At 51.5% G+C, this 19,921-nt stretch overlaps 1 protein-coding gene across 2 annotated transcripts in view; it reads right to left on the bottom strand.

Annotated features, from left to right (window-relative positions):
* Positions 1-19,921, bottom strand: part of LOC127467917 (syntaxin-binding protein 4-like) — a 47,420-nt gene that overhangs the window by 22,320 nt on the left and 5,179 nt on the right. Inside the window, exons 1-5 of one of the 2 annotated variants that reach the window (XM_051780533.1) lie at positions 16,224-16,351; positions 14,539-14,612; positions 9,050-9,145; positions 8,145-8,214; positions 6,994-7,068 (exon numbers count right to left, since the gene is read on the bottom strand). In XM_051780533.1, coding sequence (XP_051636493.1) covers positions 6,994-7,068; positions 8,145-8,214; positions 9,050-9,145; positions 14,539-14,612; positions 16,224-16,270 — 362 coding nt within the window. In that variant the 5' untranslated portion in view covers positions 16,271-16,351. Of the gene's footprint in view, positions 1-6,993; positions 7,069-8,144; positions 8,215-9,049; positions 9,146-14,538; positions 14,613-16,223; positions 16,352-19,921 lie in introns of those variants that run through there. The other variant, XM_051780527.1, reaches the window with a different exon arrangement.

Below are 19,921 nucleotides of genomic sequence, written 5' to 3'. Positions count from 1 at the left end.
TCTGCAACGGGGGGGTCCCCTCCTTTCATAACCCAACCTTTATAACCCCACCCTACCTGATCAATCCGACCTTTGGCAGAGAGAAGAGCCTCAAGGATGACTAATTTCTTACACATGCCAATAAATAAGCAGCCAGGCAGTGGGAGAGACCCTGAAAGTGTTGTTTCTGTGGCCACAGCAGCACCATTAGATGTCCTCTTTGAAGGCATGAGGGAATCCCCATGGGAAGGTGCCTTCCTGATGCTATAGCCCCAGGAAAAGCCTGGGTATGAGTGGCTCGCTCTCAGGCTTGACAGTCAGACAAGCTCAAGACATAAACCTGTAGGAAAGCAGCCACAGCAAAGTTCCCTGAGCGAGGAGACAGCTCTCACACACACGCAGACGCTGTGTCATCTGCGTTCCTCACCGGGACACAGGTTATATATTATTGACTAGATTAGAGTCTACAATATTAAATGATGAATGAATCATCAGCTCCTCGGGTTCCTGCTGGAAATGCTCTCAGTAATTTACATCTTCCCAGTAACAACCAGCTCATTAACAGACTTCAAAGACCAGTGCATGCCTTATCTAATATTGCCATCAAATTTATGCCTTATTCATTCCATCTAATGCTAATTTAAAACCCAAGTGTCACACAATACTCAGTGACATCCCTTGGTGAATCCCAATATTTGCATCGACACTATTGCCTGTATCAATTAAAGCCATGACCTTAAAAAAAGACAATTACTTTGTTCAGAACCCCCACCTCCCACAAAGCTGTTTTAGTTTTCACCTCTTGGGCACAAACTTCCTGGGAACAGTCAAGATGCCACCACAGCATCTTCCAGGCTCTGTGGTCTCCAGCCATTGTAGTGATAGAACAGTATAAAGGATATAAGGATGATCAAAGCCATTCTCTAAGCACTGTAATTATTTATTGGATCTACCCCCCAGAAAGTGTTAGACATGTGGTGATGTTTTCATGACCCACCACGTGTTGGGCCAGCCCTGTGTGACCTGTACATACTGTGCTTGAGGGGTGTCAAGTTTCATAAAGTTGGACACCAAAATATATATAAAATATTAGGAAAAAATTCTTCACTGCAAGGATGTCAGGCACTGGAACAGCCCAAGGAAGTGGTGGAGTCACCATCCCTGGAAATGTTCAAAAAATGTGTGGATGTGGCACTTGGGGATGTGGTTTAGTGGTGGCCTTGGCAGTGCTGGGGGAATGGTTGGTCTGGAAGATCTCAGAGAGCTTTTCCAACCTGAATGATTCCACAAGCACTGGGAAAGTGGAAGGACAACTCAGCTCCTACAGCAGTAGGACAGCAGTTGCTGTTCTGTGATTCCCTGGGCTGAGCCTTGGGTGGATCTTACCTTAGCAGAATTTTTCCACTTTCCAGCAAAGCTGCTGTGTTTCTACAGGTGATTCACCCCAGTTTCACTGGTCACTCACTCAGCCATGGCCTTACCCCTCCCTGACCCAGTGCAGGGGCAGGTCAAAGGCGCTGGAATCTGCTGTATTATTTCCAGTGGTTCCCAAGCCTTCAGCAGCTGGGTTGTGTTTTGGGCTGGGTATTTCTGTGGTCACCTATTGTTACATTTTCCTCAGATAATAATCCATCAGAGCACAGAGCAGGTTATGAACCTAAAACAATGGCTAAAATAGTCTTAGTCAATGCAAATGTGACTCGTTCAGCAGCTCTTGTGCTCCTCCAGCCCTGTGAGCCCAGTCAGGGATCTGAGCTGTCCAGCGCTGCTCTGAGCGAGGACATGCACGGCCTGAGCACCCTTTGTTGTTGTTTATTCTGTGCTGTTCAGTTCCTCCACAAAGCAGTATTTAGCATTGTTTGCTCAGGAGCCTGAACAACGAGCTGGGAGCCCAGGGCTGCCCCTTGAGCCCGGGTCCAGCCCAGCATGATGTGACTAAATGCTACGTCACGCGCCACCGTCCCAACCCGGCTTTGTTGGTCCCTGCTGCAAGTGTCAGTTCCAGCAGGGACATAAACACATGACTAACTCGAGGCACACACTTATCCCAGCAGGAAGCAATACACTTTCTGGTGTCAATCTCCTGGGAATTAATTTCGTGCTCAGTGCTGTGTTTGGAGGAGTTTGCAAACAGGCAGACGGTGCCCAAACATTGCTGAGTGATGAACACGCACACTGAGGGAATGCCAGCTCTGTGCTTTCAGACACCAAGACACTTCAGAAGATGTCTTTAATATTTAAAATTTGACCCTTGCTAAAACATGGTGAATTGTCAGGTGCCTGCAGGACTAAAATGCCCAGCTTTATTAAAAAACAACAACCATGGCGTTCTATTAGGTGGAAAGTTCATTTTAACAAGCCTTCTCCAGCTTTTTTCATTAGGATGCAAACATTAGAGGTCTGGAGGATGCCTGTAACAGAACTCTGTCCCACACAGCCTTCAGGATGCCGGGGTCTGCCAGCACAGCCAGCTGGAGGGTGACTTTGCTACAGATTAAGCAGCAGGGGGTCAATCTTCCTGCAGAAGATATTGTTGTTTTATCTCATAATGCCTCTTTGTCCCGCCCTTTTGTTCTTGGGAGAACAAAGGGTGATTCCTACATCAAAGGTTATGAGCACATAGCGTCTGGAAACCTCAGCTGGGAGAGAAAGTGGAGCCTGTGACATCAGAAATTAATAGTTTGCCTCAAAAAAACCAAACCTGCAGGTGAGTGGGAGCCATGAACCCAAAGCACTGCAAAAGCGTCACAAAAGCAGATTTTCTCACATGCAGATCACAGCAACAGTGGGATCAAGGGCACCCTCAGCCAGTTTGGAGCTGACAGAGCTGTGTGTGAGGTCACACACTGCAGGGAAGGGATGGGGCATCCAGAGGGACCTGGACAGGCTGGAGAGGTGGGACTGGGTGAACCTTATGTAGATCCACAAGGCCAAGTGCAAGTTCTGCACCTGGGTCAGGGCAATGCCAAGCACAAATCCAGGCTGGGCAGAGAATGGATGGAGAGCAGCCCTGGGAGAAGGATCTGGGGGTGCTGGTGGGTGAGAGGCTGGACATGCCCTGGCTGTGTGTGCTGGGACCCAGAAACCCCCCGTGCCCTGGGCTGATCCCACAGCGTGGGCAGCAGGGGAGGGGGGGATTCTGCCCCTCTGCCCCCTCAGGTGAGACCCCCCTGCAGAGCTGCCTCCAGATATGGGGGAACCAACAGCACAAGGACGTGGAGCTGTTGGAGAGAGTCCAGAGGAGGCCACAGAGATGCTCCAAGGGCTGGAGCCCCTCTGCTCTGGAGCCAGGCTGGGAGAGCTGGGGGGGTTCACCTGGAGAAGAGAAGGCTCCAGGGAGACCTGAGAGCCCCTTCCAGGGCCTAAAGGGGCTCCAGGAGAGCTGGAGAGGGACTGGGGACAAGGGATGGAGGGACAGGACAAGGGGAATGGCTTCCCACTGCCAGAGGGCAGGGTTAGATGGGATATTGGGAAGGAATTGTTGGCTGTGAGGGTGGGGAAGCCCCGGCACAGGTTGCCCAGAGAAGCTGTGGCTTCTCCATCCCTGGAAGTGTCCAAGGCCAGGTTGGATGGGGCTTGGAGCAACCTGGGCTAGTGGAAGGTGTCCCTGCCCATGGCAGGGGGTGGGAATGGAGTGGTCTTGAAGGTCCCTTCCCACCCAAAGCATTCCATCATTTCCACCACTGGCAGGGTGGGATGGAAGCAGTGACATGCACAGGTGCATCTCAGCTGCTCTGTAAAAGGATGTGTGTTTTTCCCAAAGCACAGCCCATGTCCCCAACACCCCCAGGCTTGCTGGAGTCAGTCCCAGCCCTCCCTGCCAGTTTAGCACCAAGTGGTCAGACCAACAACCCAAAGGCCAACCTCAAGTCTTGTGTCCAATTCTGAGCCCCTCACAACAAGAGAGACACTGAGGGGCTGGAGCATGTCCAGGGAAGGGAACGGAGCTGGGGAAGGGGCTGGAGCAGCAGGAGCAGCTGAGGGAGCTGGGGGGGCTCAGCCTGGAGAAAAGGAGGCTCAGGGGGGACCTTCTGGCTCTGCAAGTCCCTGACAGGAGGGGGAAGTTGGGGGGGGTCGGGCTCTGCTCCCAGGGAACAAGGGACAGGATGAGAGGGAACGGCCTCCAGCTGTGCCAGGGGAGGCTCAGGTTGGACATCAGGAGGAATTTCTTGACTGGAAGATGGTCAAGCATTGGAATGGGCTGCCCAGGGAGGTGATGGAGTCAAGAAATGACTGGATATGGCACTCAGAGCTCTGGTCTGGTTGACAAGATGGAGATAGTCAAAGGCTGGATTTGATGAGCTCGGAGGTCTTTTCCAGCCTTAATGATTCTGTGATTCTGTTCCTGCCTGTTGCTTGGGCACTTGCAGAGAAGCTGCCCACTTTCCTTGCTGCTCCTTGTGGGAGCCCTGTTAATCCCCAGCCCGTGCTCCCTGAGATGACACTGCAGAGACACGATGTATTTAGCATTTTATCATGAAGGACAAGGAGGTGCAGCTCAAACTGTCTTTCTCACAGTGATAAACCTGAAAGACCAGGATGATATCTGTGCAGCACAGAGAAACAGGGACCTATTGTAACTCCCAGGCTGAGAATGAATAAACAATAATTATGTGTATGCAATAAAATTATCCTCATTAGCTGAAGGTGAGCACAGGCAAAAATTGGAGCTAACCATCCCCCAAACCCAGCATGTCCAGCTCCAAATCTGAATGTTCTGCTTTAAGCCCTGGCATTGCTGCCCCTCTGTGCAGCAGGGCTGATGCGACAGGCTGAAAACATGCATCTGATACATGCCAGGCCTGAGTTCCATGAAAAGCACAGGTAATTTGGGCCTATAATTAACTCCAGGGACAAATAATAGCATTTATGAGTCAAATTCACCCCAGGGCAACCACAACAAAATGCTACTCAGCTGAGTCACTGGAAAAATTGGCAGGCAGGTCGGATTGTCATCCAAACCCAGAGCCATGACGTTCCCTCCTCTGTGCACTCTGGGGTTCTGAAGGATCTGAAAATACACTGATTTATGGTCCTCCCTGTGTCCTTCTCAGCTTTCAGGTCTCGTGAGCTGCTTTGCTGGGCAGTGGGAAGGTTTAAGGTTGCACACAACTCATGATGTGGCACCTCCAGAGCTGAGCCCATTTCAACCCGGCTGTCTGCTCACCCACACTCAAGGATAGACTTAGAAGATAACAGGGCATCAATAAAAGACAAAACTAAGGGGGGGAAAAAAGTAGAGAGCAGAAAAATCCTTCCCCCTGTTCCCACAGCCCTTAATCCTGGAGATATGTATTCGTGTATTAAACAGTTTGTGAGATGATTATGTAAGTGAAATCTCTGCAAATCTTTAAAAAAAAAATAAATAAACTGATTACTTTCCCCCCTCTCCCTCTGGCTAACCTTTTGCAGATTTAACAGATAACCAACAGCAAACGGAGGCCAAATAAATTGCTCAAAGTCTCCTTGCCCTGCCGGCCTCCCCCGGCTCCGGGCAGGGCGAGTGGGGACTGCGGCAGCTGCAGGGGGAGCCGGAGCCGCCGGCAGAGCCACGGTGCGTGTGCTCGGAGAACATCTGCTGCAGTTTAGGGGATTAGGAGCCACAGAGAGATGCCCGAACGGCTCAGAACGGAGCAGAAAACCTGCTCGGGGGGCTCTGGCTGAGAAATGAAGTGTTTGCTGCAGCAAGTGCTGCTGCTGAGGGATGGATGCTCCTGCTGGGAGGGGTGGGATCCTGTCCCCCAGAGGCTCCCACTGTCACTTCCCAGGGGAAGTGCTGTGGTACAGAGCTGCATCCTTACTGAGACCAGAGGTGACCTGCCTGCTTCACCCTGCGCTTCCTCAGCAGCTGCTGAAGGACTTGCACTTAATAGAATAATTGGAGATGTTATTTCCAGTGGAAGAGGGTGGGTAAAAAGCAGTCCGTCATTAATAGCAAATAATTCTTCCACCAGTGTATTGCTGTGTCAGAATTAGTCTCACCTCTGTCATTACAGCACTCTCACTCTCCTGTCAAGGCAGGAACTCTCCACAGTGGCTGATGGATAAGGAATGAGTCCATCACCTCCACCCTAATGGGATGTGGGTACATTGAGCAGGTGCCTCTGTAACCTCCAGTCACCCACAGATGGTGCAAAGCCCTGGTCCAGCAGCCTGTGGGCCCACGGCCACGCTCTGCTGAAACCCACCCTCATTTCCATGGCTCCTGGTGCACCTCAGCTTTCCAGACCTGTGTTTCTATTCCAGGGAGAGGATGTGCCACCACATTGTGCCAGATCTTCCAGGCAATGCAAGGAAAGACCCTGCTGATCCTGTATGTTGGTTCCCCTAGCTCTGCCCTCTCTCTTGGGACCATCATTGTCCCACACAGCCTAAATCCAGCGAAGACAAGACTGAACTCTTTCCTTCTCCTTTGGAATCCTCCAAGCCTCTCCAGAAAAAGTAAGGTTTTCCAGGGAGCGGCAAGGGGAGAAGAATCCTCTGGACAAGGAAGACCTTAACGTGTCCAACTGGAAAGGAAAAGGAAGATCCTGCTGCACCTGTATATCTTCATCCAAAGCTCTGAAGGACATGATAAACCACAGGCAGCTCATCACCACACAGCAGAGCTGGGGGAGCTGTGCCACCCTACAGCCAAGGCTGGAGCTGCCCTGGTCCTCCCTGGGAAAAGGCCTGTGGAAATCTGCTCAGCTGTGGAATGTCCCACAGACCCGGCACTGCCAGGGCTGGAGCTGGGAGCCACCAGCTTTGCTTCCCTTCCAATTACAGCCCCATTGTGTTCCCACCAGCACAGAGTTACCAAAGACACTGGGCCATCTCAGTGGCCACCTCAGCCTCCACGCCAGGGCACTCTGGCTGTGGTGCCAGGGAGTGCCACGATGCCCCTGCCCGGTGTGACACCCCCCCCTCACCACCCCTCACCACCCCCTCACCACCCTCTCACCACCCCCTCACCACCCCCTCACCACCCCTCACCCCCCCTCACCCTCCCTCTCCCCCCCTCACCCCCCTCACCTGGCGTCGTCGTCGCGGGCGATGAGAAGGCGCATGTGGCTGGTGGCCGACGCCGTCCTCAGGATGTCCACGGCCCTGGAAAACACGGACACAGCCCGTGGCTGGCTCACAGCACTGCCCCTCCGAGCTCCCCCAGCCTCACAGCAGAGCTTGTGTGAACTGGGCAGAGACCCGTGGCCTGGGCAAGCCCTGTCAGCAGCTGAGTGACCAATTCCAGCTGGATGCCCGTGGAATGGACACGTTCCCTGTTCTGGCTGTGGGACCAGAGAGCAGCCAGCTCACATCCCGATTTTCCCAGTTCTGCAATAAATGAGAAGTCCCTGATAACAAAACTCAGGGGATGCCCATGGTGGTGAGCAAACACCTCCCAGCACACCCATGGCAGGGGCTGGGAGCGAGATGGTCTTTAAGGTCCCTCCCAACTCGAACCATTCCATGATTCTATAATCCCCTCCCTGTGGAAGTTTCCATCTCAGGGACGGCCCCTTTCTGGTTCAAAATACAGGTATTCCCATGGGAGCCAGAGCAGTGTGCTGGGGCCAGGCACAGCCTCCCACAGCCACAGAGGTGTCCTCAGGGACTTCCACCATCAAACCCAGCTGCTCTGGGGCTTTGGGAGCAGGACAAGCTCCTTATGGTGCTTCCCAAGCATCCATCCAGCACACCCTGCAGGCATTTAAGGCAGACAGTGGCCTAGCCCCATGTTTAGTGGGAAAGGGGAGCCCCAAGAGTGTTGTTGCTCCTCTGGAGCCGTTAATTATTTCCTTGGTGGGGAGCTGAGGGGCTGGATTGTGGCTCCACAGGGAATCCCCCACACAGAGCAGCACTGTCAGGCTTAGGCTCCAGCTAATCTTCTGTGCTGGGAGCTGCAGGGCTGGCTGGGAAGCTGGAGCACATGGAGTGGGGGTGCCAGGAGCTGTGTAAAACCCCAGCATTTGGGGGAAATGTCTGAATATCTCACAAATACTGTTTGGGATCACCGGTCTATTTTTATATCAAATCTTTTTGGTCTGAGAATTCCCAACTGGGCTCTTGGGAACAGCACAGACAGAGTGATTCCCTGGTGTCCTCCATGCAACCCGCAGCCTAAGCCACTTCCCAGAATTACACAAAAGCAACAGGAATGCCAAATTTCCATTTGGATATGGTACCTCTCACTTGTAACCCCAATTAGGGAATCTCCATTGACCTCCAGGATCTGGTCTCCTGGCTGCAGGCGCCCTAGAAAAGAAAACTAATGGATAGAAACTCCAGAAAGTACAGCTTGGAGGGACTGGGAGAGGCTGGGCAGATCCTGCCTTTGCCCAGAGACAGGATGAAAAATGCATTGGTCCTTCCGGAGAGGCTCATCCAACCTGTTCTTCAGGATGTCCAGAGATGAAGTTTCTGCAGCCTCCCGGAGCAACCTGTGCCAATGTCCCAGCACTTCCTCTGCTCCAGGAAGTTACGAAAGTAAATTCCAAAAAATGCAATGAAGCTTTTACTTAATTCAGTTTGAGGTCACATAGTTCAGTTGGAGGTCAGGTAGAAAACCATGACTGGCACTTCCACCTGTTCTGGATTTATTTTCCTTTACTGGATGGAAAAATGATGTAACATTTGGGAAAAAAAAATGCATCTTTTTGGCTTAAGTTCTAACAGGTGAACTCTGCAGACCCCTAATACCTACTTATTTGAACATATTCAGAATTAAATCAGCGACCCAGAGCAGAGCTGAATTTGCAAAAGGATCTCAGGTCATTTTGGGGCTACAGGCAGTGAGTGGCAGGTGGGGAAGGACAGGCAGCCAAGTGAAGTTCTGCTGTGGCAGAGATGGGAACAGCTTTAGAGACACGAAGCAATTGTACATGTGCTGAGAAGCCAATCCAAGGCTGCCACTGAGTGTTAGAACAACTGCCACGCTAAAAAAGTACCCCCACTACTGGAAAAACTCTGAGGAAGCACCTGAAATGTCCCACATTTCCCACTGAAATATCTACTATGGCAATGTGTAAAATAAATACACTGGATTGGGGCTATTCCAGGCTCTGTGTGCTCTGCACTGTGTTTAACTCACCATCTGCATAAGCAACACCCCCTGGAAGGATCCTCTTGACATAAACTCCATATTCTTCTCCAGTGAGTTCCTTGATGCCACCAATGACCTTAATACCTGGAGGGAAAGCAGAGTCCATACGAAAGGAGGAGAATCAGTTTCCATGGGCAGTCTCAAAGGGATGCAGCCTCAACCCGAAGTTCACGGAATCATGGAATAGTTTGAGTTGGAAGGGACCTTAAAGATCATCCTGTTCCACCTCCTGCCATGGGCAGGGACATCTTCCACTATCCCAGGTTGCTCCAAAACCCATCCAGGGACACTTCAGGGATTCAGGGGCAGCCACAGCTTCTCTGGGCAACCTGTGCCAGGGCCTCACCACCCTCACAGCCAACAATTTCTCCCCAATATCCCATCTAACCTTCCCCTCTGGCAGTGGGAAGCCATTCCCCCTTGTCCTGTGACTCCATCCCTTGTCTCAAGTCCCTCTCCAGCTCTCCTGGAGCCCCTTTAGGTCCTGGAAGGGGCTCTCAGGTCTCCCTGGAGCCTTCTCTTCTCCAGGTGAACACCCCCAGCTCTCCCAGCCTGGCTCCAGAGCAGAGGGGCTCCAGCCCTTGGAGCATCTCCGTGGCCTCCTCTGGACTCTCTCCAGAAGCTCCAAATCCATCAGTGACAGGAAAGAATCTGCTTCTGCTGTGGGTGCCTCAGCCTGTGCTCATTTCTCTGATAAGAACTGTCATACAAAACATTCCTGGTGACAAGGAGTTTCTGCAGGGGACCCACTTCCAGGTGCAACATCTGGGCAAGCCCCAGGTTCACTGGGGTGGTGGGGACACCCCCACTGCCCACCCTCCTGCCAGGCCCCAGCAGCATCTCCACCACAGTCTTTGGTGCTGCCACCGATGGCAGAGCTGAACATCAGGAGCAGCCACTTTTATCAGTGTTTGGACCCAGAAGGAGCACCAGAGGCAGGAACCTGAGCACAGAGATGACCCTGTTGCTGCTCTGAACCCCCTCATTGCAGCAGCACAGCTCAGGTGCCCTGTGGCACTTTGGCAAAGGGCTCCTGCTCCACACGGCCACCCCTCCAGCCACGGGACCTTTCCCTGCTGGAGAGCATAAGCTGGCTGGCAGGAAAAGGTCCAAGAGACTTATTTATCCAGGGCTCATTAAGTCCTACTTCGAAGATCCAGGCTGTGGACAGAAGGATTAAAAAGCCTGGCTTTAATTAACAAATCTCCCCTGAGAGCCGCCGGTCAGGCACTTTGCTGCTCTGGCCAGGAGGGCAGGCTGGGGACAGGCTGTGCCACGGAGAGAGGCACTGCCAGGGCCAGCCCAGCCTCACCCTCCAGCTGCTGCCCGGGCTGATGGGCTGCCCCGAGCCTTGGCGAGGTCCTGGGTGCACAGAGTGACCCCGTGCAAGAAAGTCCTGCCCCCGGGGAGCAGAGCACAGCTGCTTCCCCAGACAAGAGCCCCCCTGCTGAAAGAGGCAGGAGGGAAGAGGAGCAGACCCTGGGCTGGGATTATTCAGGACACAGAACTATTTCCATCCCTGTTTCCTTTCCTTTTTTAACCCAAGCTCTGCTTTAAAGACCCTCACAGTTTCCATCTGTCTCTAGGGAAAGATCTAGTCTCTTAAATCACCTTTATATTAGAATTAGATTATTACAATTTTTCAGTTCGTTCCTATGTGCACCAATTGCTGCTTTTCCCAGGCTCAAAATCCCAGCTCTGTCTGAGTGCTGAGTTTATTCTCTGGGCTTAATGCATTAACCAGGCACCTGTAAGGAGCTGTTTTACTGATGGAACAGGGAACTCACAGCAGAACACCTCAAGAATAGGCACTAATTTTGTTCTCCATTGCATTTTAAAAGAAATTCACTCAAATTGGAAATATTGCCCAAAAGAAGTATCTCCAAGAAACACAAGCCTCCCCAAGGGAGGGGGAGCAGGTCAGACACCTGTAAACCAGAACAGAGAGGAGATGCTGCAGCCCCAAGGCTCAGGGAAAGAAGGTAAAACCTGCTTATTGCCCAGGATGCTCGGCTGGAAAACTTCTCCCCTCCCAATGGGACCAGAGTGGCTGCTGCTGGGCTTTGCAGAGACACCCTGGCTGCAGGGTCACACTTGGAATGGGTTTGGGAAAGCCCTGGCACTGGGGGTCCTGCAGAGGCAAAGTCCCCTCAGTTTCCCTGGATGGGGAGAACACTGGAAGTCCAGCCTAAGCCAAGGTGAGGACTCAAGAAGTCATCCCACGTCTTTCTTCACATCAGAACACGAAGTAATTGTGAATGATGAGGCACATTGGACAAATTGTGTAAAAAATCTGCATCTGTGGAGGCTCAGCCTGAGCATCTCCCAGCACCCACGGGACCTGCGTGTGAGTGGCACCTCTGCCGAGGCATCAGATCAATAATGACTCATTTTCCTTTTGTGTCTGCAAATCAATTGTAATAATGCCTTAATATAGCTGAAGTATCTACAAATCCTCCTTTATCCCCAACGATGTCATGAGAAAATCCGATCTTGTTATTAAAATCGGCGATTACTCACAGTATTGCTGCAGACACACTCAAACTTTGATGGGGGGAGGGAAAAATCCCTGGGTTTTAACTCCCTTGTTGGGAAAGCAGCTGGGTGCTGCCAAGCTCTGCCCACGCTGCCCTCCCACCCATCACCTCGCCGAGGAGGTGCTGTGGGTGCCAGTCCTGCCCCCTAAAATGCACTGAAGGGTCCCCACCAGGGCAGGAGGTCTCACCCCTTCCAGAGCTCAGACCAAGCCATGGGACAGCCCAGGACTGATGGCAGCAAACCCGAATCATCAGGGATTTTGGTGGCAGCACCCTGAGAGTATATTTTCTTATCCATTTGATTAACACTTACTTCAATCAAAATTTCTGTTTGGGACCCAGTGTAGGTAAATAACGGCTCTCTAATTGTCACAGCATCAAAGTCCTGGTATAATGCTTATTAAGTCATACTTAGGGCCAGATAATCTAGCCTATTTTGGATCCCTCTATTTAATCTTTCCTTTCTGGCAAAGGTCCTGGAGTTGGTGCCCATGTCCCCAGTATTTTCTCTTTTGCAAAATAAAGTTTGACAGGAAAACTCCAGATGAACTTACTGACCGAGGTGGTGTTTTCTTTAGACTCTGAACGATCCTATAAGTTTCTTAAAGACCCTCAAGCTTCTCTGGTGCCTCTAATCCCGCTCCCACTAATGCCATAGTCGCAGTTCTCAGGCTATAATCTCACCTGCTCCCGGCTCCCTATTCCACAGGTCAGGGGGTGTCCTGGCTAATCTGGTTGTTTAGCCCAACTGGGATCATCTCTGGAGCATCCTGACCCCACCGGCTGCTGCATGGAGAGGCCGCTCTGTGCCTAAGCCAGCAATGTTCAATTACATTTCCCTTAATCCCTCTGTTGATCTTGTGGCCCTGGCCAGCTTTTTCTGTCTGGAGGAAGGGACAGATTGGAGGTGAATCACTCACTGCCCTGTCCTAAGAAGATGAAGGTCAAGATAATGGGATCTCAGTGTTTCTGAGAAATGCTTCTTAATCAGCACTTCCCTTTGATGGCTATTCCGTAATTCGAGGTGCAGGTTTTAGGAGCTGCCAGTAACCCCTTTGAACTTCTGCTGAAGTTCACATGTGGGTTTCTACCTAAAGCCACAGAGCAACAGACCCGGGGCCAAACGCTGACCTGCCACGCCAGCACCGAGCGGGTGATGCTGCTCCAGAGGAACTCTGCTGGAACACACCTGCATCTAACCAGGAAACTCATCAATGAGCTTTTCTCCCAAAAAACCCCCATACTCTGAGCAGCTACACCTACAGCAGACATGGGGATCCTGCAAGCACCACTTGGTCCTCAGCAGAGAGTGATGGTTAAGCTGCCAGAGGTCAGGGTTAGATGGGGTACTGGGGAGAAGTTCTTTGCTCAGAGGATGGTGAGGCTCTGGCACAGATTGCCCATCCCTGGAAGTGTCCAAGGCCAGGTTGGACGGGGCTTGGAGCAAGCTGGGCTAGTGGAAGGTGTCCCTGCCCATGGCAGGGGGTGGAACGAGATGAGCTCTAAGTTCCCTTCCAACCAAACCAGTCTGGGATTTCTGGGGGATGATCCCTTGTCTTGGGTGTTTCAAGCCTCACAGAAGAGGATGAAGTCAGGTGATGATGGCATTAGGAAATCCACATTGTTACACCTTCCTGCAGCACATCACAAGATGCTGTAGAGGGTCTGCAAGAGCCTGCAAAGACCCTCTGGCCACAAACTGGGGGAAAGGAGAGCAGTTGGAGCATGTGAAGTGGCTCACAGTGGCTGCCACATCTGTGCACTCCTTCCAGAGGTCAGGCTTTCCTGGCTCTCCTCCTTCAATAAGCTAATCTAACCCAGCAGCTAAAATCTCATCAACTCAACCAAATCCACCTCTGCAGATTAAAATATCATATTCACCGAGAAAAGACATTTTCCTGAGCTCCTGTGAACCTCATGAACCTCATGACCAAGGGAAGAGTCAGCAAAGCCATTTCTCCACGGCAGACAGTCCCGTTAGCCCAGAGCTGGAAACAGCCAATAATTAATCTATCATTAATCTCAGGGCTCAGGAAACCTGAACTTGTTTCTCTGGTGAGTCTGGCTTCTCAGGAAGGGTCCTCAAATGGTCACAGAGACCTCACAGAGGGGCCAGCAGCTGCTCTGCAGGAGGATGGGCTGCACTCACAATTGAGTTATGGGGGAGACTGCAAGGTGGACCCCAAGAAACCCTGATGCAGGATAACAGATTTTTATAAAGCCCATGGCAAAGCACCAGTATTTATGCTGCTGGATATATAGAAGTCAGATGAGATGCTTTGTTGGATCCCTTTGGGCTGAGTGGCAGTCCCTGGGACTTTCTCATGTTCTGCTGGATAGAACCTTCTCTTTTCCTTTCTCTTACATGCTTTGATGTTCAGAGCACTGTGGAAGGACATCTGACTCACTGGGTGCTCATACCCTTAACCTGTGGGCCAAACTTTCCCAAAATAACTCATACAGTCCAGTCCCCAGGAGAGCTACAGCACCTTGCACTGTCCATTGGCGTGATTTCTGGTGGTGGAAAGTCTGCAGCAGGACAGGGGCAGGTGACTGGGAAGTGCTGGGGATTCTGTTTGTTTATTTATATATTTATTTATTTATTTAATATAATTTTTAATTTATTTAATTCAGGAAATCCTGTAAAGCCTTTGCCCCCCGTCCTGCTCAAGGTTGGGGCTCTGGCCCTGGGCTCCTGCACAGCTCTCAGCACTTCAGCTGTTCACCATTAACATGGAACTAATTGGGATTTTGATATGATTTTAACATCCCAGCTGCAAAACGTGCTGTCAGGTGCTTGGCACAGGCAGACACAGGAACCGTAACTTTGGTGAGGTATCAGACTGTCACATGGGGAGGCACATCACAACACAGGGGCCAAGGGGATGCTGGAGCTACCCCAGCCCACCCCAGTGTCCCTGCTGGAGGGTCTGCACTCACCCAGCCCGTTTGCACAGTCATAGAAGTCAAAGCAGTGCACGGTTCGGTCCATCCCGTATGGTCCCATGAGTGTCCTGGGAGAGAGAAGAGGGGCATCTTTCTGTCACAGGCTAAAATAAACAGATGCACAAGCACCCAACCAACACACACAAGCACATCCTCCCCACCACCCCAGACCTGGCCTAACAGCACTGCAGACACGCAGGGTGAGGGCACAGCCCCACATGTTACACCCACGCTGCGGCAAAATCAACCCCCTTCCAGCCCCCCCAGCGTTCACACAGATAAATGAGAGAATATGTGCAGGGCTGGACATCATCCTCCCCACCCAGCAAATCTGATAGACCTGTCTGTGATTCATTACCTCAGATTATCGGGGCTGGACAGCTGTCCAGCTCCCAGAAAATGAGATCAGAGCTCGGACCAATGTTCTGGGAATAAACCAGTTTCACAAATACAGGCAGGCTGGAATGAAGACAGCCAGGCACAATCTGCTCCTGAGGGTTTTTTAATGTGGGCAGGGGGTCTGGAAAAGGGGGATGCAAGATCTGCTGAGCCGCTTCAAGTCCCTGCCTGGCTGAGTGCAGGGTGGGAGCTTCTCATCACAAGCCAGAGATCGTACACCTGAGATTCCCCTGAGCCAAGAAACTCTCCCAAACACCCCACAGTCTCCCCCTAAACACCATCAGGCAAGGGGGGTGTCCCAAATGAATGACCCCAAAACCAACCAGTCCCACTCTGCCCCAACTGGGGATGTCAGACTCCAAACCCAGGACCACTGATGCTTCTCCTCCTTGGGTGGCCCGTGGTGGTCACCCCCATGAGGATGGTGAGCTTTGACCTGAGAAACCCAGAGCCAGACAAGCCAGGTGGGAAACCAGGGCTGAGTGGCTCCCAGAACACTCCCTGGGGTTTAAGTTGCAAGAGAAAAGGTGGTTCCAAATGAATATCAGGTCCCAGATCTGAACACAGATGAGGAGGAACAACGCCATGGGAAACAACAGCTCCTCCGAGTCCAGCGGGATGCAGGATAAGAATCAACTGTGAGGACTTTTCTTCTCAGGAATCCAAAATAAATCCCAAAGTATCAAGCTATTCTGTAAAGCCAGTAACGCCCACTTCTAAGATTCGGACTGGAAGCTTTTTCTCCCTGTTAAAACAATGCCCCTCCTTGATATTCTTGCACTGTTTCATGTATTCAAGACCGAACAAACCACTGGACACATCTGGCTGTCAGAAAATGGAGCTTGAAGACATCCCAGGAAGCCAGAGCAGCCCTGGGCCCAGGCTGGTTCAAGTAACCACCCAGGATTTTCAGAGTACTTTGAGTAAATCACGGAGGAAATTCCACCGGGGGCGAACAGAAATAGCTCAAACGGGGCTGGGACGCGACACACGGGCAGCAGTTCGGCGGAGCAGATGCCTCCTTGATACGATCAACTCTTATCCCCGACGGGTGCGCGGACAGGGAGCAGCAGCAGCAGCTTTGCTAATGCCAGAGACGCACAGACCCAACCCCAGGGGCTGGGGACAGCGCCCTGGGCTCCTTCTGCTGCGCACACGCCACCCCTGCCGCCCCACCCTGCTCCTGGGGAGCCACAGCAGAGGAACCTTGGCTAGAGGTGGCCACGGGCCCCCCAGGGCGGCCACTCCCTCCCCACTCCTGCCCCGGCTGGGGGGATTACCTGCTGATGATGATGGCTCCCTTGTAAAGGACAGAGACCGCGGGCATCTTGCTGGCGGCACAGCCCGGCCCTGCCAGGCACCAGCCGCTCGGATTTGGCAGGAATCCGTTAAAGTGATGGGGAAAAAAAATGGGAAAAAAAGGGGGAGGTCGGAGGGGGTCACGTGGTCTCCCCGTATGCATGTTAATTCCACCCAACATTAACACAGATCAGCTAAAAACATCCCCAACTTTAGATTAAAGCTTACGCAAGCCAAAGCCACTGCGGCCCATCGTGAGCGCCTTCCCACAGCGGGGCAGGAGCTCGGCCGCCCCCCCAGCAGGGCTGGCCCCTTCCTCGTTAGCACAACGGGCTAATTATTGGGGTGCATTGGATGGAACGCCCCCCCCAGGGATGGAGGGCAGCATTCGGTGCAGGACGTGTGTGCCCAGCATCCCTAAAGGATTAAAATCCGTAGCAAAGCTTTGGAAGTAATAACAGAATGTAGCACTTAGGGGTTTAGGGTTGTTGTTGATTTTTTTTTTTTAGCATCTTTTCCAGCCCACAGCATTTCCTTCTTGCTGCAAAGCAAGTTCAGCTGTTCCACTGTCTGCTGGGAGGTCAGAATCGTGATTTGCCTTTGAACAGCCTCTTCTACCTCGATCCTGATGCACATCATCCAGGTAGAGAAGCAGGACCCCCACTTTGTGGGATGTGGGGATGGAGGGATGAAAAAAGACTATTCAAGGTTGGCCAGCGAGCAAGGATGGACCTACAACAATCCACCTCAGGGCTTGGCAGGAGCAGGGCTGTGATCTTGGTGGAAAAGATCTGGTGATCTTTCCTGAGAAGAGAAATCATCTGGAAACATGCTCCCCTGGAGCTGCAGGAGGACACGGATCCTGCATCCCAACCAGCTCTGGGGGACATCTGAGGTCACAGGAAAGCTCTCAGCCCTGACTCCATCAACAGTGTCCTCCTTGTGCTGTTCCCACACCATCTCCGCAGGCTCCTGGCCAGGCCCCATTAGTGGCACTTGACCTCGTTAGCTGAGCATCATCAGATGTGGACGTGCTTGCTTGGGACTGCAGACCCTTTGCCAAACAATTCCTTGACTCTGATGCTGTTGGATGGTACTTTTCCCGTGTGTGAACAACCAATTTTATCAGCAGGAGCCCCCCCGATGGTCGTGTGAAGCCTCACAAGTGCAAGGTGCTTCAAAAGAGTGATAAGTGGGAAAAGTTCTCCTCCTCCACTTTAATTAAATGCCATTTTTTTAAAAATGGCATTCAGATGAAATATTAAAAATCTGAGCAGATTAAACCTTTAGATGACCGAAACTTACCTAAAAAAATTATGTCAACTAGACATCAAACATAGACACGTCTGGCAATACATTACACATCACACCCCACCACAGCAAGACGTGGCCACACCTAGTCCATGTCCACATCGAGGCTTTGGCCAAACCAGGCTAAGCCTGGGGCCATGTCCCAGATTGTTGGTTCAGCCTTCACTGCACCAAGAGCCTCAAAACCTGCTCGTCCTCACAGTGACCCAAGGTCAGGGAGATGCTCTTTCTCCTGCCATCCTGTAGACAATGACCGGGACATGGAGAGCCAAAAATTAAGGCAGGAGAGTCCAACACCTACTGACCTCCAGTTCTGGAGAAAATGACTCGTTCAAGGCTCACCAGGAGGTTTTGAGCCAGAACACAGACACCAATTCAACCCTGGGGTGTGGTGACCTTCCATCCGTGCCTGTTCTGCAGGGAGCTGCTCCACACCAGGGCACAGCTCCTCAAGGGGCAGGAGTGTCCTGGCACCACACCCAACTTGGAGTGACCTTTTTGGGCAGCTAAGCTGTGAATGGATGCCCAAGCAGCCCTCACCCACCAGCCTCCAGCCACTTACACTAATGATCACACTCCAGATCCCTAATGCACCAATAACCACCCTGGTCACAGTAAGAGACAATTTCCATCCCATGACCAAAATACAACGTACAGCCTTCTGAGGTCCTTTGAGGCTCTCCTGATGCATGGTCACATAATTATGCCTTTGATTCATGAGCCAGAGCCTTGGCTGGAATAAATCAGGGCTGCTGAAGGCAAGGGATAACACAAGCCCTGGCACAGGTTGCTCAGAGAAGCTGTGGCTGCCCCATCCCTGGAAGTGTCCAAGGCCAGGTTGGACGGGGCTTGGAGCAACCTGGTCCAGTGGCCCATGGCAGGGGGTGGAACTGGTTGGGCTTTAAGGTCCCTCCCAACCAAACCATTCTGTGATAAGGTGACCTCTTTGCCCAGCCTCAGAGGTGCTGCAGGAGAGCTGACTGGAGCCAGGCCAGCCCAACCCAAAACATGCAGGAAAATGGGAAAATTTCCCTGCCTGGCAATTCAGTAATTCACCCACCATGGTTTCTGCATCTCAGGGAACAATTTCCACACTCAGCATCAAGCAGATGTGTCTGACTGGGGTTTGGGTGCTCAGCACCTTCCACATCAAGTCCCTCAGCAGACCAACCACGGGCTTCCTCACCCTTCCCATGTGCCAGTGCTTCACACCATCCGGGCAGGATCTTCCAACAAACCACAGGTTCGACCATGAGGTGGTAAAGTAAATGAAAATGGAATCCAAGAGGCCCTCAGGGAAGAGGAGCAGTGCTCAGTGTCCAAGTTTATCTCCAAACACACAGATCCTCGACTGCTTCCTCCAAAACACAGTCTGACCCCAAAAGCATCAGATGCTGGTGCTGCTCCTGCTGATCAATGTCTGTCTTACTAGAGAAAGTTTCAGCAAAAATGTTTCAGAAGATTTTCAGAGTTTTAAAACCCGGAATCACATTCAGAAGGGGTTTATAACCTGCCCAAGGGTCCCAGTCCTGCTCTGTATAACCAGTGTTGAAGGCAAACGTCCCTCTGGCAAAGGGGATGTGTCACCTGCTCAAGCTCTTTATGGAGCTGGGACCCAGCTGAGTGACTCAGGGAATCCAGGATTCTAACTCAGGAAACCACCAATGTGAGACTTCACATTTTTGAATAAATGAGAGAATGGAAGGACTATGAATTAAGGACAAACTAACCCCATGGGGCTGGACAACAAATAAGCATGTACTCTACTTGTGTGTCCACTTTTTCATTGACTGATAGAAAAATTAGGAAAACTCATTGAACCCATTGAAAAATGGATTTTTTTTCCCAATGGAAAAGTTATTTTTGCTAGAAAAATATATTTTTAATAGACAAAGTTGAGAGAAACTGTGTCAGTCAGCTTTACTTAACACTACCATGTATAAGCAGAGCTGGGAAACTGTAAGTGGAATCAAAACAAGGCTTAGAGCAGAAGCAGAGTTTAAAAATGCTGACAGCAGAACATAGCACAAGTCAGGTGCATTTCCAATACGTTTTTCTGAGAGACCATAAAGGGCAAAGTGTGGGAGAGTGAAACTGGGAGCGCTGGGGAGAGGCACAGGAACCACTGCCATGAGGAAGCTGGTGGAGAAGGTGGTGGTGATGTATTTGGCTTCCAGAGAGAAAAGAGTTGAAGAGGATGGCTGAAATGAGCACAACCAATAGTAAAGTTGTTTCTTCTCATAATTCAAGTCCCCCTTTGTCCTTCCTACACAGATGAGAAGCAAACAGTGCTGGGAACAGCTGGACTGTGAGGGGAGGTGATGGGTTTAAAATCATTGCAAGTGTTGGCATCACATGATCAACATGT

The sequence above is a fragment of the Manacus candei genome, unplaced genomic scaffold, assembly GCF_025592945.1.
Source record: "Manacus candei isolate 608988 ecotype Guabito, Panama unplaced genomic scaffold, ASM2559294v1 h1tg000002l, whole genome shotgun sequence".
Classification (NCBI taxonomy): Eukaryota; Metazoa; Chordata; class Aves; order Passeriformes; family Pipridae; genus Manacus; species Manacus candei.
The sequence above is the reverse complement of the archived record's forward strand: the minus strand, read 5'-3'. Positions and strand labels throughout refer to the sequence as shown.